Raw genomic sequence first — 15,946 nt, forward strand, 5'->3', positions numbered from 1 at the left:
ACGTCACTTTAATGCCCACTCAAACATGTTCATGCATAAACTTGTAATTGTTATGCTTTTCCCACCTAACTACTTGTGATGCAGACATTCATAGCGCTTATTCTCAACCCGACGATGCACAATCTCCTCCACAATCCCACGGACCTCTACTCAACCATAACCATCTCTAACCTTCTACCTGAAGTCACCTATTGATAAAACTTTACCATCTCCATAGCTGTAATGCATTATGGGAAATACGCGTCAGAAAAGTCTACCCCGGCCGTCCCACTCCCCTGTCCGGTTCAACGGCATGTTTTTACGCTTGCGCCTACTGCTTTTGTACCGCGCACTTTGTGTTGATGTGTAGCTGAATGAAACATCAGTGGTGACCTGGGGTAACGAAGCTAGACCGGTCATGCCTCGGAAAAAGAAAAACGCGCAGAGCCCAGCAAGAGTTCCCGGGCTGTCAAACGACGACACTCCGAGCAGCAGCCAATCCACTCGCGGATTGAGGGGATATGAGAATGCCATGGCGAGCAATCTGTCCATGATGTCCAGATCTCAAAAAGAGGAAATCGTTAAAAACATGAAGGAGATGTTTTCACATTTGGACCCTGAAGTAATTTACATCGTGCTTTCGGAGAGTGGTTTTAAAGGTAGGTAACACAGTTCCGTGTCTGCGAACTTCAAAAAGGGAGCTAAACAACTAGCTTGTTTGTTAGCATGTGGTGTAGTTTAGAGACGGGCTGTGTTTACATGAGTGATGCACCACAAATGTGGTTTAATTATCGTTGTCTCATGCTAATCATCAGAACCTGGCGTCAGAATATGGGGGAATCATTACCAAAGAAATGTGTCATTGCGTCATGTTTAGTATTTTTGCACCTGTTAGTCGTTAACCTGTATTGACACTCATGTCTCTGCGTACACATGTGATCTGCTCTGCTCTACAATCGTGTTCCAGGTCAACACGTGATGGTTCAAAAGACCCATTGAATTTAAATGAATGAATGATGGATGAATTTGACATAAACTAATGTATGCCGCAGCCGCATTTGCCACTATAAAAAATCTGTTCATTAATTTAATGGAAGGCCTGTTTTTAATCATGTAATACTTACATTCTTTCCTTTTTAACTCTAATTTCTCTCCTTCTTTCCTGTTCTCTAGTGGACAATGCAATGGATTCTCTGTTGGAGCTCTCCGTAGCTGCAGAAGTTGTGGCCCCCTATCCTGGCCCCGCCTCGGGTTTTGAGCTCACTGCCGCAGCCCTCCTCAGTCCCAGAGGCTCTGACCAAAGCCCAGACTTGGATCCACCTAAACAATCCAAATCACTGTCCTCTCCTTTCCCAGCACCCCTTTTGACAGAGGAAGTGGAAGGAAACCTGTTGAGCTCTCAGTTTTTCTCAGCTGCTTCCGCCCCACTGTCCTCTTTCCCTCCACCCCCAATACCACAGCGTGCTCTCCCTGAACTGCTCCAGTCCAGCCTGGAGCCGGGAACCACAAGCACGGGCACATCCGGAAGCCCTTCCCTGAATAACAAGCTCAGTTTCTGGGAGGGGAAGGATGTCAAGAAGGAAGAATCGTTGCTAAATTACAGTCATCTGATATCACGAACTGAATCGGCTGCGGCCAAAGCCAAACCCAACGCTTCTTTGGATCTAGTGGCATCCGGGCGGCCCTCGGCGTTCCAGGTCTATAAGAAGAGTGACGCTGCTTCCGAGAGCTCACAGAGCCTGCCCTACGGAGACATGGGAGGAGGGGTGAGATCGAAGGTGCTCCCACAAACATGGCAACCAACGCATTGGAACCCCGAGTTACCGTCATTCTGTCCCCGCATCCATGGAAACCAGAGCCCCACTTTCATCACCCCTGTGGCTCCGCCCTCTGCATCTCCCTGGGACAGGCGAGTCAGACCCGCTTCCCATTGGTCAAACCAATGGACCAGCCCTCTAGGGTCTCCTAAACCACTGGATGCCATTCCTAAGTCGCGGGGCCCGCCTCCTGCTCCACGGGGCCCCGGCGCCCACAGCCGGCTTCGTATTGAGGGGAAGGTGCTAGTGCTTCTGCGCGGGGCCCCAGGATCCGGCAAGTCCACGTTGGCCCGGTCAGTGTGACGCCGTAGTGACACAGAAGGCTGCCGTTGGACTCGTTCTGCTGTTACCAAGTTGTACATTGTTTTGTTGTTGGTTCTTTCAGGAACATGTTGGAACAGAACCCAGGCGGAGTGGTGCTGAGCACAGACGACTATTTCAGTCGCCATGGAGATTATCATTTTGAGCCGTCTGCTCTGGGAGAGGCCCACGAGTGGAACCATGGGAGATGTAAATACAACCGTCTTCAAATTGTCACCAAGTTGAATGAGTTTGAAATGTCCACATCCATTGACATGACTTGGTCGTTGGCGTTGACTCATTAACAACGGCACTTCAGTTGAGATGTTTGTCTTCTGTCTCAACGGTGTCTCATTCTGTTCATCCCACAGCTCAGGAAGCTTTCTCCAGGGGGGCTAGTCCCATCATTATCGACAACACCAACATGCAGGGCTGGGAGATGAGACCATATGTAGCACAGGTGTGTCCACTACCCACATACACACACAACGTCGTTTACTCAATTTGTTTGTCATTCCTATCCATCCTTTCACTAGGGTCTTTCATGTTTGCCACTTGCATTGTTTTTGCTAATTTGAACAGTTGTTATATTGTGTTTGCTGATATTGCACCTTTAGGACTCCTAGCCATACTAAGAAGAGGCATTACCCTCATGTGTCCCATGTACATGTTTCTTCATTGTTCTACCCGGTCGTTTTATTTATTTTGGCCTATTGAGGAAATATAATTAAAGGGTTAGGGGTGGGATTAGTTAATAGAAAAGGTGGGGAATTTGAATATATTATGGAAGTTGCCGGTCTAAAAATAGGCTTTAAGGTCTGGATCATTGTGTCCTACCTAGGCATTGAGACATAACTTCAAGGTACTGTTTCGGGAACCGGACACCTGGTGGAAATACAAGCCAAGGGAACTTGCGAGGTAAGAAAAGTGAAGAAATGGAAATAAGGCATCTATTCGAGGTTGTTTGACTGTACGTGGTTAACGCCTCTCTCTGTATTTTCCGTTTGTATGTTTTCATGCATGTCCAGATGTAACAAGCATAATGTGCCAGTGGAAAAGATTCGTCGTATTCTGGATGGCTATGAACGCTTTGTTTCCATCCAGTCCATCATGGGTTCCCAGTTCCCCCACCAGTGAGTGTCATAAACTCAGAGCTTATTGAACTGGGATGAATTTTCACAGAATGTACTCGGCCTCATCTAACTATAGTAATAATCTGTCTGATAATTATCACAATAGCTTTTTTTTATTATTATTTTGCATACCAACAGTAGGAATTTTGGCTATATTTGCTTTAAAGCTGCTATGTATTATGGGACTAGCTTATGTTAAGTCCCATAAAAACAGATGTATTACCGGTGTAAATGAATCACTGACTAATTTATGATTTAAATATATAATAAACTTATGTACATACGATAAGCATCCATAGGCAACTAAGAAATTTCTGATCCAAACCGAAGAATATAAAAAATTATAATCAAATTCACAATTTAATGATATTTGGCCAAAAGTTTGACAAGCTATATATTATCATAATATATGATGCATTTTCAAGTTGTCATCAAAATGACCTCAAATGATATTGTGTATTTGTTTATGATTTGCTTGACGATAACTTGTTTAGTAGAGTAAACTCTTCCCCCCTCACTCTAACTGATACGTGAAATGTTTTTTCTAGACCAAGGTCATCAGACACTCTTTGCCCGGACTTGGTAGGAGAGCCTGGATTTGCTCAGGGAACTGAAAAGCCCAACCCTTTCATATTCTCTTCACTTCCTGATGTGTCCTCTATTGGGCCTACCAGGGAAACGATCATGGCAGCACATAGTAGCCAGCAGTCCGCCCATCAGACTGACGTGGATGATGAGGACATGGATTTACTAGATATGGAACTGGACGCCCACCTACAACGTAGCCTTGATCAAGGAGTTCCTGACTGCATTGTGGAATCAGTAGTGAATGAAGATCAGCCCGATGATGAATTGCCCATGGCGTTCTCTGAGTCTATAGGGCAAAGTGTTGGGAATGAGCAGGGAAAGAGAGCGGCTGGCCTCAATTGGTCTCATTCAGCTGAGCTGGGGGGCGATCCTGACCCCCCAGGAGAGGTGGAAGAGATGGCCGAAGGTGGAAATGTGGGGGACGTCAAGCAAAGGCCAGAACTTTTAGATTTTGTCGGGGACTGGCCTTCCGAGGAGTGCATGGAGCAGCGGCTGGCGAGGAGAAGAGAGGAACAGCGGGACAGGGGAGAAGAGGGTGGCAGGGCTGTCCATCAACATGGCAGCAGAATAAAAGCCAAAAGCGGCCCTGATGTGACCGAGTTTCAGAAACTCCTTGACCTGATTCAGACGAGCGATGACCTGACACAAAGGGTCTCTCCCCTGGCCCGCTCGCTCTCCTCCAGCTCTGGAGACCGGTCAGAGAGAGAAGGGGAGACAAGAGGTGGGGCGCAAGGGTCCCAAGGTGATGCAATTTATGAGAGCTCAGAGCACAACATGAACCGGAGTGACAGTGTCAGGTCTGAATTACCTGATTGTGTGTTGGACTGGAAGGCAGACCTTTCCTTGTTAGTAAGTGAACCACCTGAAGCTATTTTGGTTGAGTTAGGAGGGAGGGAAGTTGGGTCCGTAGCAAATAGTAGTAGACAAGAGATTGATCTCAACCCAGAGGTTTGTAAAGACATAGTTTCCGGGTCAGAGTCTACGGACCCCAGTGCCTGTGTTTCTTATGGTAATGCTGATTTACTGAAAGCCTCAGGGATTGTGGAGGCAAACGTTTGCCAAGACGGAGTGGTTATCTCTATTATCGGGGTTGAGGTTGGAGCAGGGACTACTACTGATAAGGTCACTCATCGGACAGATAGTGTTAGCTCACTGGGGGAAAACAGTGGTGAAGCTTTCGGAAGCCCTATGGGTGAAGTGGGTCAGAGCCCGGCCTCCGAGGGCAGCGTCGAAGCCAAGGGCAGCACATTCAGCGGGGGCAGCCAGGAACGCAAAAAGGGTCGTAGGTCAGGCAAGCTTTGTAAACTAGCCCTCACCTTTACTCAAAACTGCCCTTCCCCTGCCCCTCAACCCCCCACTGATCCTAGTCCAAATACTAATGCTCCAGGACAAATCTCTAGTCATGGTAGCACTCCGTCAGACATCGTTTTCGCCGCTAGTCCAGATTGTAACACAGACCTAGATTCTAAAGGCAGTCATGAGCCATGTCCTGACCCGATCCCTGACCCTCAGACCACTGCCCAGCCACAGTCCGACCCCCATAGCCTGGGGGAAGACAATGGCTGTGCCTCCCAAACAGACCCTCAAGACTTTGCTTTCCTCTGGCGCATTGATCAGCACCCCAGGCCTGATGACACAACGGCGGTCGGCGCGGGGGTCCCCCCTAGGGACACCACCGTCTTGACTGGCGACCCTTTCCGCTTTGTCCCCTCTGTGTGCTCCGCGGTTTCTGCAGCGACTGCAGTTCATCCACTCGGCCACTGCGAGGTGCCATACCGCATGGGGCACGAGAAAGGCACACAGGTGGAGGAGATGGAGGTGGGGGTGGCCAGAAGCCGGCTGGAGAACCTGCGCATCCTCAGCCGTCACTTTAAACTGGTGAGCTTCGACATTCTGGAAGACCTCTATGATAAGTGTCATCAGGACCTGGAGTGGACGACCAACCTGCTATTGGACTCTGGGGAGAGGTTCTTCAGGGATGACGATGGCGAGGGCCAGGGATATGTCTGGGGGGAAAGCGAGCAGAACCTGGCCACTTTATGTGACACTTTGGAGAGGGATCTACACACCGGGTTGCCGTCTACTGCAGATGAAGAGGGGGACCCAGGTGATCGCCCAGCGTCAGGAGCACCGGTTGGTGGGGAGGACCCCCACGAGGTAGCCAGTGCAGAAGGGGGGAGTGCACTGCTAAGAATAGTGAATGAGTTTGGTGAGAAGTCTCATTCTAACACTGAAACATCAGGGGCACGGTTGAAGGATATCAGTGGATCGAGGACGAAAAACAAGCTCTCAGGAAGTCGTGGAGGACTTTGGTCTCAGGATACGACCACGAACGGGGATCAAGTCGGCAGACGACCCAAACAGAACACAACCCCTCAGCCACTGCTTACGCTGCTGCGAAGGGGGGAAGAAGCGGGAGGAGGCTGGGACACCGTCGGACAGGAGGTGACATCAGAGCCCATCAGTGAGGGGCCCAAGCTCAAGAGCTCCGATGAGGAGACGTCGTTCGAGAACCTGGGAGCCAAGTATGGTGGAGAGGAGTTGTCTGACATGGACGAGATGACCCGGCTTCTCCTCGTTGAGCTCGAGGAGTCGGACAAAAGGGAGGAGGAACAGAGGGTTGATGAGAGGAACTCCCAGAAGCTCCAGGAGGAGAACCGAAGCCGGCACATGAACATCCGTAGTCTGGAGCTGACGCTCCCCACGGAGCTGGCCATGCAACTGACTGAACTCTTTGGACCCGTGGGAATAGACGCAGGTAGCTATTAGCCAACGCAAGTCACCCATGATCCTAACAAGGGCTGTGCGATAATATAATTTTGATCTTTTTTTTTCTTTTCTTTTTTGAATTTGTTTTTCTTTGAAGAACATCTGGGTACATATTTGTACATTATTTTTCGATCTGAACATTTTCAATTTGAACATTTAGTGTATTTTCTTTTAAGGGGAAATTTCAAAGTTCTCAGTAACAAAGTGTTTTTTTGGACAGAAATGCAAAAAAAATGCAAATAATAATCGTGACTATCGCATACTTTTTTTTTCTATAATCGAGCAGCCCTACTCCTAACACACATGTATGCACTATTACCTTCCCCTCAATATAACGAGTGCACATCAAGGCAAATGAACATGCTGAAAGCAATCGTCTTGGTATTTATGTGTTTTGGCTGTTCACAGGGTCTTGTCCTAACCTTGAATTAACATGTCTGGTCCGTAACTCTCAGGTGCATGTTCTAGAGATGACTTCTCTGTGCACATGGATCTCAACCTGGCTAAAATGCTTCACCAGAAGTGGAAGGACACAATCCAGGTGAGTCTGAACAATGGCTTTCACTGATACATCAGTGAACTCTTGACATATGTTGCTGGCGCGTTGCACAATTCTACTCCGTCGTTACGTCTGGCTGACGTTACGTCTGATTTACAGGAAAGCCAGAGACAAGCGGCGCTGTCTTACCACCTGTTCCAGAAAAGTGAGTAGATACTTGAAATACCCGTTTTAGTTTCCGAACAAGGACAGGAAGATCCTCAAGTGTCTGTTCCACACTTAACCCCGGCATCCATGCTTTTTGTTGCAACTTTAATGGGGCGTTATGATTGACACTAAACATCTCAATGTTTATGTAGGCTCATCTCATTGGGGTGAGAGCCAGCCGGCCAAAACTGGAACCCGGCCAGCAGACTTTTTGATTGGGGCAGATGGGTATGCGTCACTTAGTAGCCAATCAGAGGGCCAGGCAGACTTCCCAATCATGGACCATTGGAATGCGCCTCGCACCCAGGTTTCCCTCAGGGATATTATGTCAGAGGAGCACGCTCGACAGCAGAAAATGGAGAAGGTATTACATAAACACACCCTTAGATAAATCAACTCTTCAAGAGTTTGTCATTCACCCATTATCGCTTAAAACGCCTGGCGACATTGTTGCAAGGCATTTTACATTACAGGTGGATTTTCCCTCATTCAATTTTAGGTTTTTGTTATTTTTTGTTTGGTTTATTTTATTAAAGTTATGCTTTAACAGCTGCCTTCTTACCTTTTGACTACCATTCATGTTAAAACTGAAACGACCTGAAAGATGACATCACTCAGGGTAACCTGATTTGTCAATGCCCTTTTCTTATTCTATCCTATCCTGAGTACTAAGTCTACTACCGTTCATCTCCCTTCACTTCCACCTGACCTCGGTTCCCCCAGACGAGGCAGAGCCGTGCAGACCTGGACCTGCGTGACGGCGCCACGCTGCTGAAGGAGAAGCAGCTGTACAGCCTCTTCCCCGGCATCGACCGCCACTTCCTGCACGACATCTTCAGAGACCACAAGTGAGAACCCCCCCCCCCAAAAGAAACAACTTTCAGATCACTCTAGACCATTTTTATGTATTAATTAATTAATAATTTACACCTGGATTCATGGTTATTGTGTACTTGTAGTTCTATGATATAATACTGGATTTTTTCAACATGTGTACACGTGTGTCTGTCTGTCTGTTTGTCTGTCTGTCCCCGTCCAGCTATTGTCTGAAGGAGACGGAGCAGTTCATTCGCTCTCTGCTAGATGAGGGTCCAGTTAAGACGGTTGTGGCCCCTGAGTTTCCTCGCACAGAGCCGTACCGAGCACCAAGCAAGGAGCGGGAAAAGGTGCACACACACATACACACACTTTTAATATCGGCGCCATTCACACAATTCATCAACCCCCCCCCCCCGGTCGTCCTTGTTCTCCATGGGGAGGATCAGTGGATCCCTCATGCATCATCATGGCCACTCAACACCACAGTGTATCTTCTACCCCTGGTCCCCGCAGAGGCCCAAGCTCCCAGACCCTGGGACCAGTCAGTTCCAGGACACAGAGGACCCAGAGTACGAGGACTTCAGGGCCGAGGCTAGCCTGCAGAAACGCCGGCAGATGGAGAACTTTTCTAAGGCGGCGGAGGCCTTCAAGCAGGGGAAGAAGGAAGTGGCATCCTTCTACGCCCAGCAGGTAACGGAGCGGACGTTTTCTGCCCGCTGTGGTGTGTGTGTGTGTGTGTGTGTGCGTGTGCGTGTGCGTGTGCGTGTGCGTGCGTGCGTGCGTGCGTGCGTGTGTGTGTGTGGAGGATGGCTGGTTTAAGCAGCCTCCCCTGGCCAGAGTTATGCTGTAATCCATTTGGATGGTATGCTGGTAAGTGCAAGTCGTAAATTGCAAATCTCCCAGCTTTTCTTGCGGCATTTGCGGAGGCACGTCCCCGTTTGGTCGTAGTATATTTCCCGTTTCTCATTGGCTAGTCATTGTTATTGTTAGCAACATTAGCCTCTTTAGCAAACCAGCTTGAAAACAAACAACACAACTTTACATTGTGTTGCACGCACAGCAAGACCGTACGGACCGGATTTGCGACTTACAACTTACACGTACCGGCGTACCATCCAAATGGATTACAGCATTAGACTCTGGGGCTGGTTGGGACTGCACACCTGTTTGTGCATTGAGCAATCAGTGTGCACAGATTAAGCCAGCCATCAGTACACACACTCAAGGAGGTCTTCTGCATGGCAACATGGAGCACCAGCTCATGTATTATTGTCCATAAACCTTAACAGTTTATTGTAAAAGTTGATGACACATAATTTTATCCAACTGATATTTTCACAATGAAGCTGTTGATGAATGCAGAACATTCTACTCTACATTGCAGAGAAAGAACCTGAAAAACCGTTTAGAGTTTCAATATCACCAACTGGCAATCCGTGTCTTCTACCTAGACCGATTAATGACGAAACAAATATTTGTGGGTTTAATAAATGCATCATAAATCGAAATCTAGCTAGCCCTCCTCGTGTGTGTGTGTGTGTGTGTGTGTGTGTGTGTGTGTGAGTCCAGCCTCCATGTCTCTGCCATCCTGTAAGCCAGGTGTAAGGGAGGACAAAGATGTACAGGAAACATACGAAATACGACGAATCCATCAATGGAACAAAACTGACTCACTTCGTAATGAGTAGTACTGACACCGCAAAAGCTGTGGGCTTGACGTATGTGTCAGTGCTACTATAGGTTTCGCGTGTGTGTGTGTGTGTGTGTGTGCGTGCGTGCGTGCGTGCGTGCGTGCACCTTTTTGGCCTTCAAACCAACAGAAGGGCTAGCCGGAGCTCCCCCTGGTTGGTTCTGGAGGTCCTATTGTTCCGGTTGATTCTATCCGAGCGGCCTCTCTCTCTCCCGGCCTCCCCCAGGGTCACCTCCACGGGCAGAAGATGAAGGAGGCCAACCGGAGAGCGGCGGTGCAGATCTTTGAGCAGGTGAACTCCTCCCTGCTGCCCAGGAACATCCTGGACCTGCACGGCCTGCACGTGGACGAGGCACTCCAGCAGCTCGGGCAGGTGCTTCTGGACAAGACCACAGGTGTGTGTGTGTGTGTGTGTGCGTGCGTGTGGTTGTGAGTATTAGTGTGTGTGTGATAAGGACACTTGGGATTGTGGCTATGAATTATAAAGTTACTCAAATTGGGAGGCATTGTGAATGTGTGGCTCACAATTTAGGACACTAATAAGGACACTTATCACAGGTATTGTGGTTATGAATATAAAGTTTCTCAAATGAAGAGGTGGTGTGAATGTGTGGCTCACAATTAAATGTATAATTACTTCCAATGAAAGAAGAGTTTGACCACAAATGTACTAAGAAGTCAATGAGCGTGTGTGTCAATGAGTCAATGAGTGTGTGTGTGTGTGGTTGTAAGTATTTGGGTGTTTCTGTGAAAAGGACACTTGGGATTGTGGTTATGAAATATAAGGTTACTTAAAAGAAGTGTGTGTGTGGGGTTGTAAGTACCCCACACACTTTATAATTGCTTCCACTGAAAGAAGAGAGAGAGTAGATTCATAAATGTACTAAGGAGCAGTGTTGGGAACGTTACTTTAAAAAAGTAATTAGTTATAGTTACTCACTACTTGTTCCAAAAAGTCACTGAGTTAGTAACTGAAGTACTTTATAATAAAAGTAACTAGTTACCAGGGAAAGTAACTATTTACGTTACTGTAAAAAAGAAAGTTGCTATATGTCAAAGAATTTGGATTTTTCTGAGCAGTTTTCACTTGACCTTAATGTGTTAAATGGTTGAACTGCCCATTTAAGGCCCTGATATACTTCCAACTGAATTTTAATTTGCTTGGTTGCAAAGGCTGTGGAACATCTGCCGAATACTACAGAAAATGCCAACTTTTCATCGGATTGCTCCGGGCTCACCATTTCTGCTGCTTCATCGAATCTGTTTGGTGTGCGTGTGTGTGTGTGTGTGTGTGTGTGTGTGTGTGTGTGTGTGTGTGTGTGTGTGTGTGTGTGTGTGTGTGTGTGTGTGTGTGTGTGTGTGTGTGTGTGTGTGTGTGGCACGTGTTCCTGGTTTGTGTGAAAAATCACTGGCACCGATTGGCTACCATGAAACATGACTCTGCCTTAGCCAATCATAATTGCTTATCTCGTTGTTAACCCACCCGCTCTCCTCACTAGCAGTTTGTGTTTAAAGCCAGGGGTGCGTTCGGATTACGCAGTTTATTCAATCAATTCATAGTAACCGCATTTAACGTACAGTAACGGTAACGGCGTTGTAACGATGGAAACAGTAATTAGTTAGATTACCCTGTTACTGAAAAAATAACGGTGTTGCCTAACGCCGTTCTTTTAAACGGCGTTATTACAAACACTGCTAAGGAGTCAATAGGACAAAGGTGTGTGTGTGTGTGTGTGTGTGTGTGTGTGTGTGTGTGTGTGTGTGTGTGGGGGGGGGGGGGTAAGCACAACTAAAGAAACCTACTACTTAACCTCAAATAAAAACAGCCATATAATTTCACATTCATGTTTGATTCTGATCTGTCTTGCTCTCTCGGGTCTGTCTGTCTTCCTGTCTCTGTCTCTGTCTGTCTGTAGAGTATCAGCAGGGTTTGTGTCAACCACAGCTCTCCGTCATCACAGGAAGAGGGAACCACAGCCAGGGGGGCGTGGCCCGCATCCGCCCCGCAGTCATTGACTACCTCACCAACAAGCACTACCGGTACACACCCACACACACACACACACACGCATAGTGAAGCCCCCGTACCCCAGATCCTAACCGTTCCCCCGCCATCTGCCTCTCAGGTTCAGCGAGCCAAAGACGGGGCTGGTTCTGGTGTCTCTGAACTGATCCGAGCAGAACCACGCGCCACCTTGTGAAGTGGACCCCTGTACAAACCAACACTGCTGCTACGAATGGGCTCCCAGCCTCGACTGTGTAGGAGAGGATTGGACCACTGTCGTCTGAATCGTTGCTACTTAATTCATTTGTAATATAATTCATACCTTCCGCCCCTGTCCCCCCCCAAACGCGCTTACTGCTGCCTTAATCAAAAGCCTTACCGGGGACGTTGTAGGACGTCTTGATGTCTATATCTTAAGAACCAACGGTTTTTACATTTTTATTATTTTTTATTCTTTCTTTTTTTACTGAGAATATTTTTAGAGATGATCACTATAACTTCATGTGATTTATAAAAGTCCAGATGAATAAATATTGCAGGGTGAATATTAATCTCTAAAGTTGTATCAGGAATTTGAGTAATGGAAAAATGTTTGTGCCGAAGAAGCTGCTGCTAAATATTGACTCAGGTTACAATAATAATAATTATTTGTGCTTTTAATATCTGTCTGGTTATTATTATGGCCATATTTACTGGTGTACCTTAGTGACCTTTATTGATAATTAAACTGATGTAAATTTCATAATTTGTAATTCCATGGTATGAAGATTAATTTTTTATTTTATTTTTGTACTTTGTAATATTGTTCTTCAAGGTCCTACATTTACAATCAATATTTTATTAAAGAGATGTGTTTTTAATATAGTGTGTCTGTGTGTGTTTTTAATATTGTGTGTGTGTGTGAGTGTTAAGATTTTGCGGATTAAAGTAAGTGATTACATAAACGCGTTTTCAAACAAGGCTGTGGGTGGGATGAAACTCAGCAGCATGGTTCGAAAGAGCGGATGCTGTGAGTGCAGTGCATGGTGGAGAGGTAGGTCTTGACTGTCATGTCTCACTCAAACTAGTTGGACGGTAACGCGTGTTCCGATAGCACCGTTTAGATCGTTTTTGCCGTTCTGTGTGTAACTTCGTTTCGGGTTCGATTATATTAATCGACTTTAAATTGTAGCACTGTAGTTGGATAGTTAAACTTTTCTTATGAAGCACCGATGTGTGGATGGAAATGGTTTCTTTCTGAGCTTGCAAGTTCGAAGACGATGAGCTCGACAACGGAAACAAGGTAAAAATAAATAAATGTGTATTTTCTTTAATTATTACATTTATGATGTCGGGATGGATTTTGCACCATGCAGCGTGATGGGGAGAGTAGGCCTACTGAAAGAACAATATAGGCTTTCTTTTTAGTTTCGCTGAGAAATACACGATATATCTTATTTTCTACGTCTATATCTGCGCTTAAAATGTATACTATAAATGTTTTTTCACCTGGTGCCAGGTGATCTGGAACGGATTTTCACTGGGCTACAGTTGAAAACTGCACACGTTTTCTCTGACGATTAAGGCACACACTCATTATACTATTTATACTTTTTTTTCAACTACTTTGTCTTCAACTACTAACCAACTCTTAAACTCTCACAAACACACACATGGGAATTTTCTGTGTTCTATAACTGTTGCAAACCATCAAAATCTATTCACTATCCCGACTCCCACAATATTTGGACTTGATGATATACATTGTAGTGTTTATCTCCTCACAGTGATTACTCGTCTCAATTTCCTATGCAGTAGTGTTTCTATTTTTAAAAGAGAATGCTAAAAGTTCTCTAGACGCACATTGAAGTAAAAAAAAATCGGTTTAAAACCAAACCGCTGCACCACCATTTCATGTACGCTTCTCCAAGGGAAGATTATTTTGAATTTACTGACATTGTCGTCTCCATTTCCTCAGTAACTTCCCCCGGAGCTGACTGAACAGAAGGACTTTTATCTTACATCTCTATGGTCTACATGAGACTACAGGAACTGGAAGACGTGTTGAACAACGTGTGGATGTATGAACCACCACCCAAAGGGCGTCTCAACTCCGGACATCTGCTTATTCAATCTCACACTATATTCACCCATTAACGATAAGTAGTAGTTTAACCATGTACGCTACTTAACAGCTACGATGGACTTCCCCTGGTTATTACCCCGGTGGAGGTTAGGTCACCAAATCGGCGTAAGTGAAAACTACAACCCCACCTCATCGTGTTGAGAAGTTAAAAACCATCTCCACTCAGCGGGCAAAGCCGCCTCCCGGGAATCAGGCGTACATTCTTTCGAGGGCGAGCGGGAAGGCGCGGCCTGGGGCCATGAGCGGGTCGGCGGGCCTCTCGATGAAGTGCGTGCTGGTGGGGAACTCGGCGGTGGGCAAGACGGCCCTGCTGGTGCGCTTCACCTCGGAGGACTTCCCCGAGGCCTATAAGCCCACGGTGTACGAGAACATGGGCGTGGACGTGCAAATGGACGGCGTCCCGATCAGCCTGGGGCTCTGGGACACGGCGGGCGATGACATCTTCCAGAACATCCGGCCCATGTCCTACCAGCAGGCCGACGTGGTGCTGCTCTGCTTCTCCGTGGCCAACCCCAACTCCCTGGCCGACGTGCGGCACAAGTGGATGGCCGAGGTGCGGCGCAACCTGCCCGCCGTGCCGGTTGTGGTTGTGGGCCTTCAGACGGACCAGCGCGAGGCCGCGCAGCTGCGGGGAGCTCCGTGCATCGCCACGGGCGAGGGCCGCCGGGTGGCCCAGGAGTTGCAGGCCAAGGGCTATCTGGAGTGTTCGGCGCTGGCCAACCGCGGCGTGCAGAATGTGTTTGAGTGTGCCGTCCGCATCGCCGTCAAACAGTCCAGGAGGCAGGCCCGGCGACAGAGGTTCAACGTCGACCAGTGCACGGTGTTCTGAAGCTGGCCGGACTGGGCTGTTACTGGGACGGCGCCGCGGTTGTTGAGGGCGCGAATGACAACGGGAACTATGACGACGGGAACTATGACAACGGGAGCTATGACAACGGGAACTATGACAACGGGAGCTATGACAACGTTGTTTTGTCACCGGTTGATCGTCAAAAGTTTTTCCAAGTCGTGACTCCCCAGGGATGGAGGGGAGAAGAGACATTAGACAGGTTGACCTTGTGGAACTGAAATCTGACGATGCAATGAAAACGTCAATGTCCTATGACTTGGAGAGATCGAGGCCTGTAACCTGCACTGGAACCGGCATCGGTTTACACAAACCTGGCGAGGTTTAGACAAATACCTTCTTGAACCAATGGGATATGGTAGACATGTCATGGCTTCGTGACCGTGGCTGTCGACCTCCCATCCCTGCCATCTGACGACCGGATGGGTGGGAGTTTAGATATGTTCGACACTAGATGGTTTGCATACGGTCAGAATGGAGGATTCTAGGTTTATGCTCGTTGGTTGGAGTGGTTCACCTTGAGGGTCTGGCTTTTTGTGATGTCGCAAATGGCGCTACTAGACTAATGTCCGACTTGTCCTAAAATAAAGTATAAACAACAAACATTTCGTATTACATTGGAGTTATGTTGAGGTATTAGCACAGACTAGATGTTTATCCTTTTTATGAAGTAAAACCTTCCAGTATTTGTTAAAGGTATGAGGTCATGGCTTACGAAGAGATCTTTGGGTTGGCTTAGGTTAAAGTCTGAGGGGCATTTTTGGGGAATCCCAGTTGTACTCGGTTGTGGAAATTGAGTTGAAATCCAGAACCGTTTTTTCTTTTCGATTCACAGCTCAGTCTGTGAGCAAGGCATGCCAGTGGTTAGCCTGCTGTGATGCCCCTCCTATTAGTTATAACTCACACATCCAAACTAACTATTGGCCAAGTGTTAGCCCCGTATAATAAGACCGTTTGATGCTAATACATCAGACTAGCACGGCCATTTCTGTGAATCTCTCCTGGGGACAACTTTCAAAAATAGCCTTTTCCCTCTTATATAGAGCTTCCAAATGTATTTTGAAATGCACCCGTTGTGAACACTATTTTTAATTAATCCAAACTATTTACTAAATATTCAAAGATATTCACATTTAGTATCCCTGTGAGCATTATCTCTTTTCCCCTT

The 15,946-nt window shown here is 47.0% G+C and overlaps 2 protein-coding genes across 2 annotated transcripts in view; both read left to right on the top strand.

Moving 5' to 3' along the window:
• The first annotated feature begins 301 nt into the window (after positions 1-301).
• Positions 302-12,634, top strand: n4bp2 (NEDD4 binding protein 2). The gene is made up of 16 exons (XM_079730232.1): positions 302-638; positions 1,153-2,089; positions 2,182-2,306; positions 2,468-2,556; positions 2,938-3,014; positions 3,125-3,229; positions 3,778-6,575; positions 7,042-7,127; positions 7,245-7,290; positions 7,445-7,656; positions 8,016-8,140; positions 8,332-8,458; positions 8,625-8,801; positions 10,028-10,196; positions 11,718-11,841; positions 11,928-12,634. The coding sequence occupies exons 1-16, from the start codon at positions 398-400 to the stop codon at positions 11,971-11,973; spliced, it is 5,484 nt and encodes a 1,827-aa protein (XP_079586358.1). The 5' UTR covers positions 302-397; the 3' UTR covers positions 11,974-12,634.
• A 205-nt stretch (positions 12,635-12,839) lies between these two features.
• The window catches only part of rhoh (ras homolog family member H), a 3,306-nt gene continuing 199 nt past the window's right edge, over positions 12,840-15,946 (top strand). Inside the window, exons 1-2 of the mRNA XM_079729739.1 lie at positions 12,840-13,088; positions 13,764-15,946. The exon at positions 13,764-15,946 is cut by the window's right edge and continues 199 nt beyond it. Coding sequence (XP_079585865.1) covers positions 14,170-14,760 — 591 coding nt within the window. The 5' untranslated portion in view covers positions 12,840-13,088; positions 13,764-14,169 and the 3' untranslated portion in view covers positions 14,761-15,946. The remainder of the gene's footprint in view (positions 13,089-13,763) is intronic.

Source organism: Pollachius pollachius (genome assembly GCF_949987615.1).
Source record: "Pollachius pollachius genome assembly, chromosome: 2".
Taxonomy (NCBI): domain Eukaryota; kingdom Metazoa; phylum Chordata; class Actinopteri; order Gadiformes; family Gadidae; genus Pollachius; species Pollachius pollachius.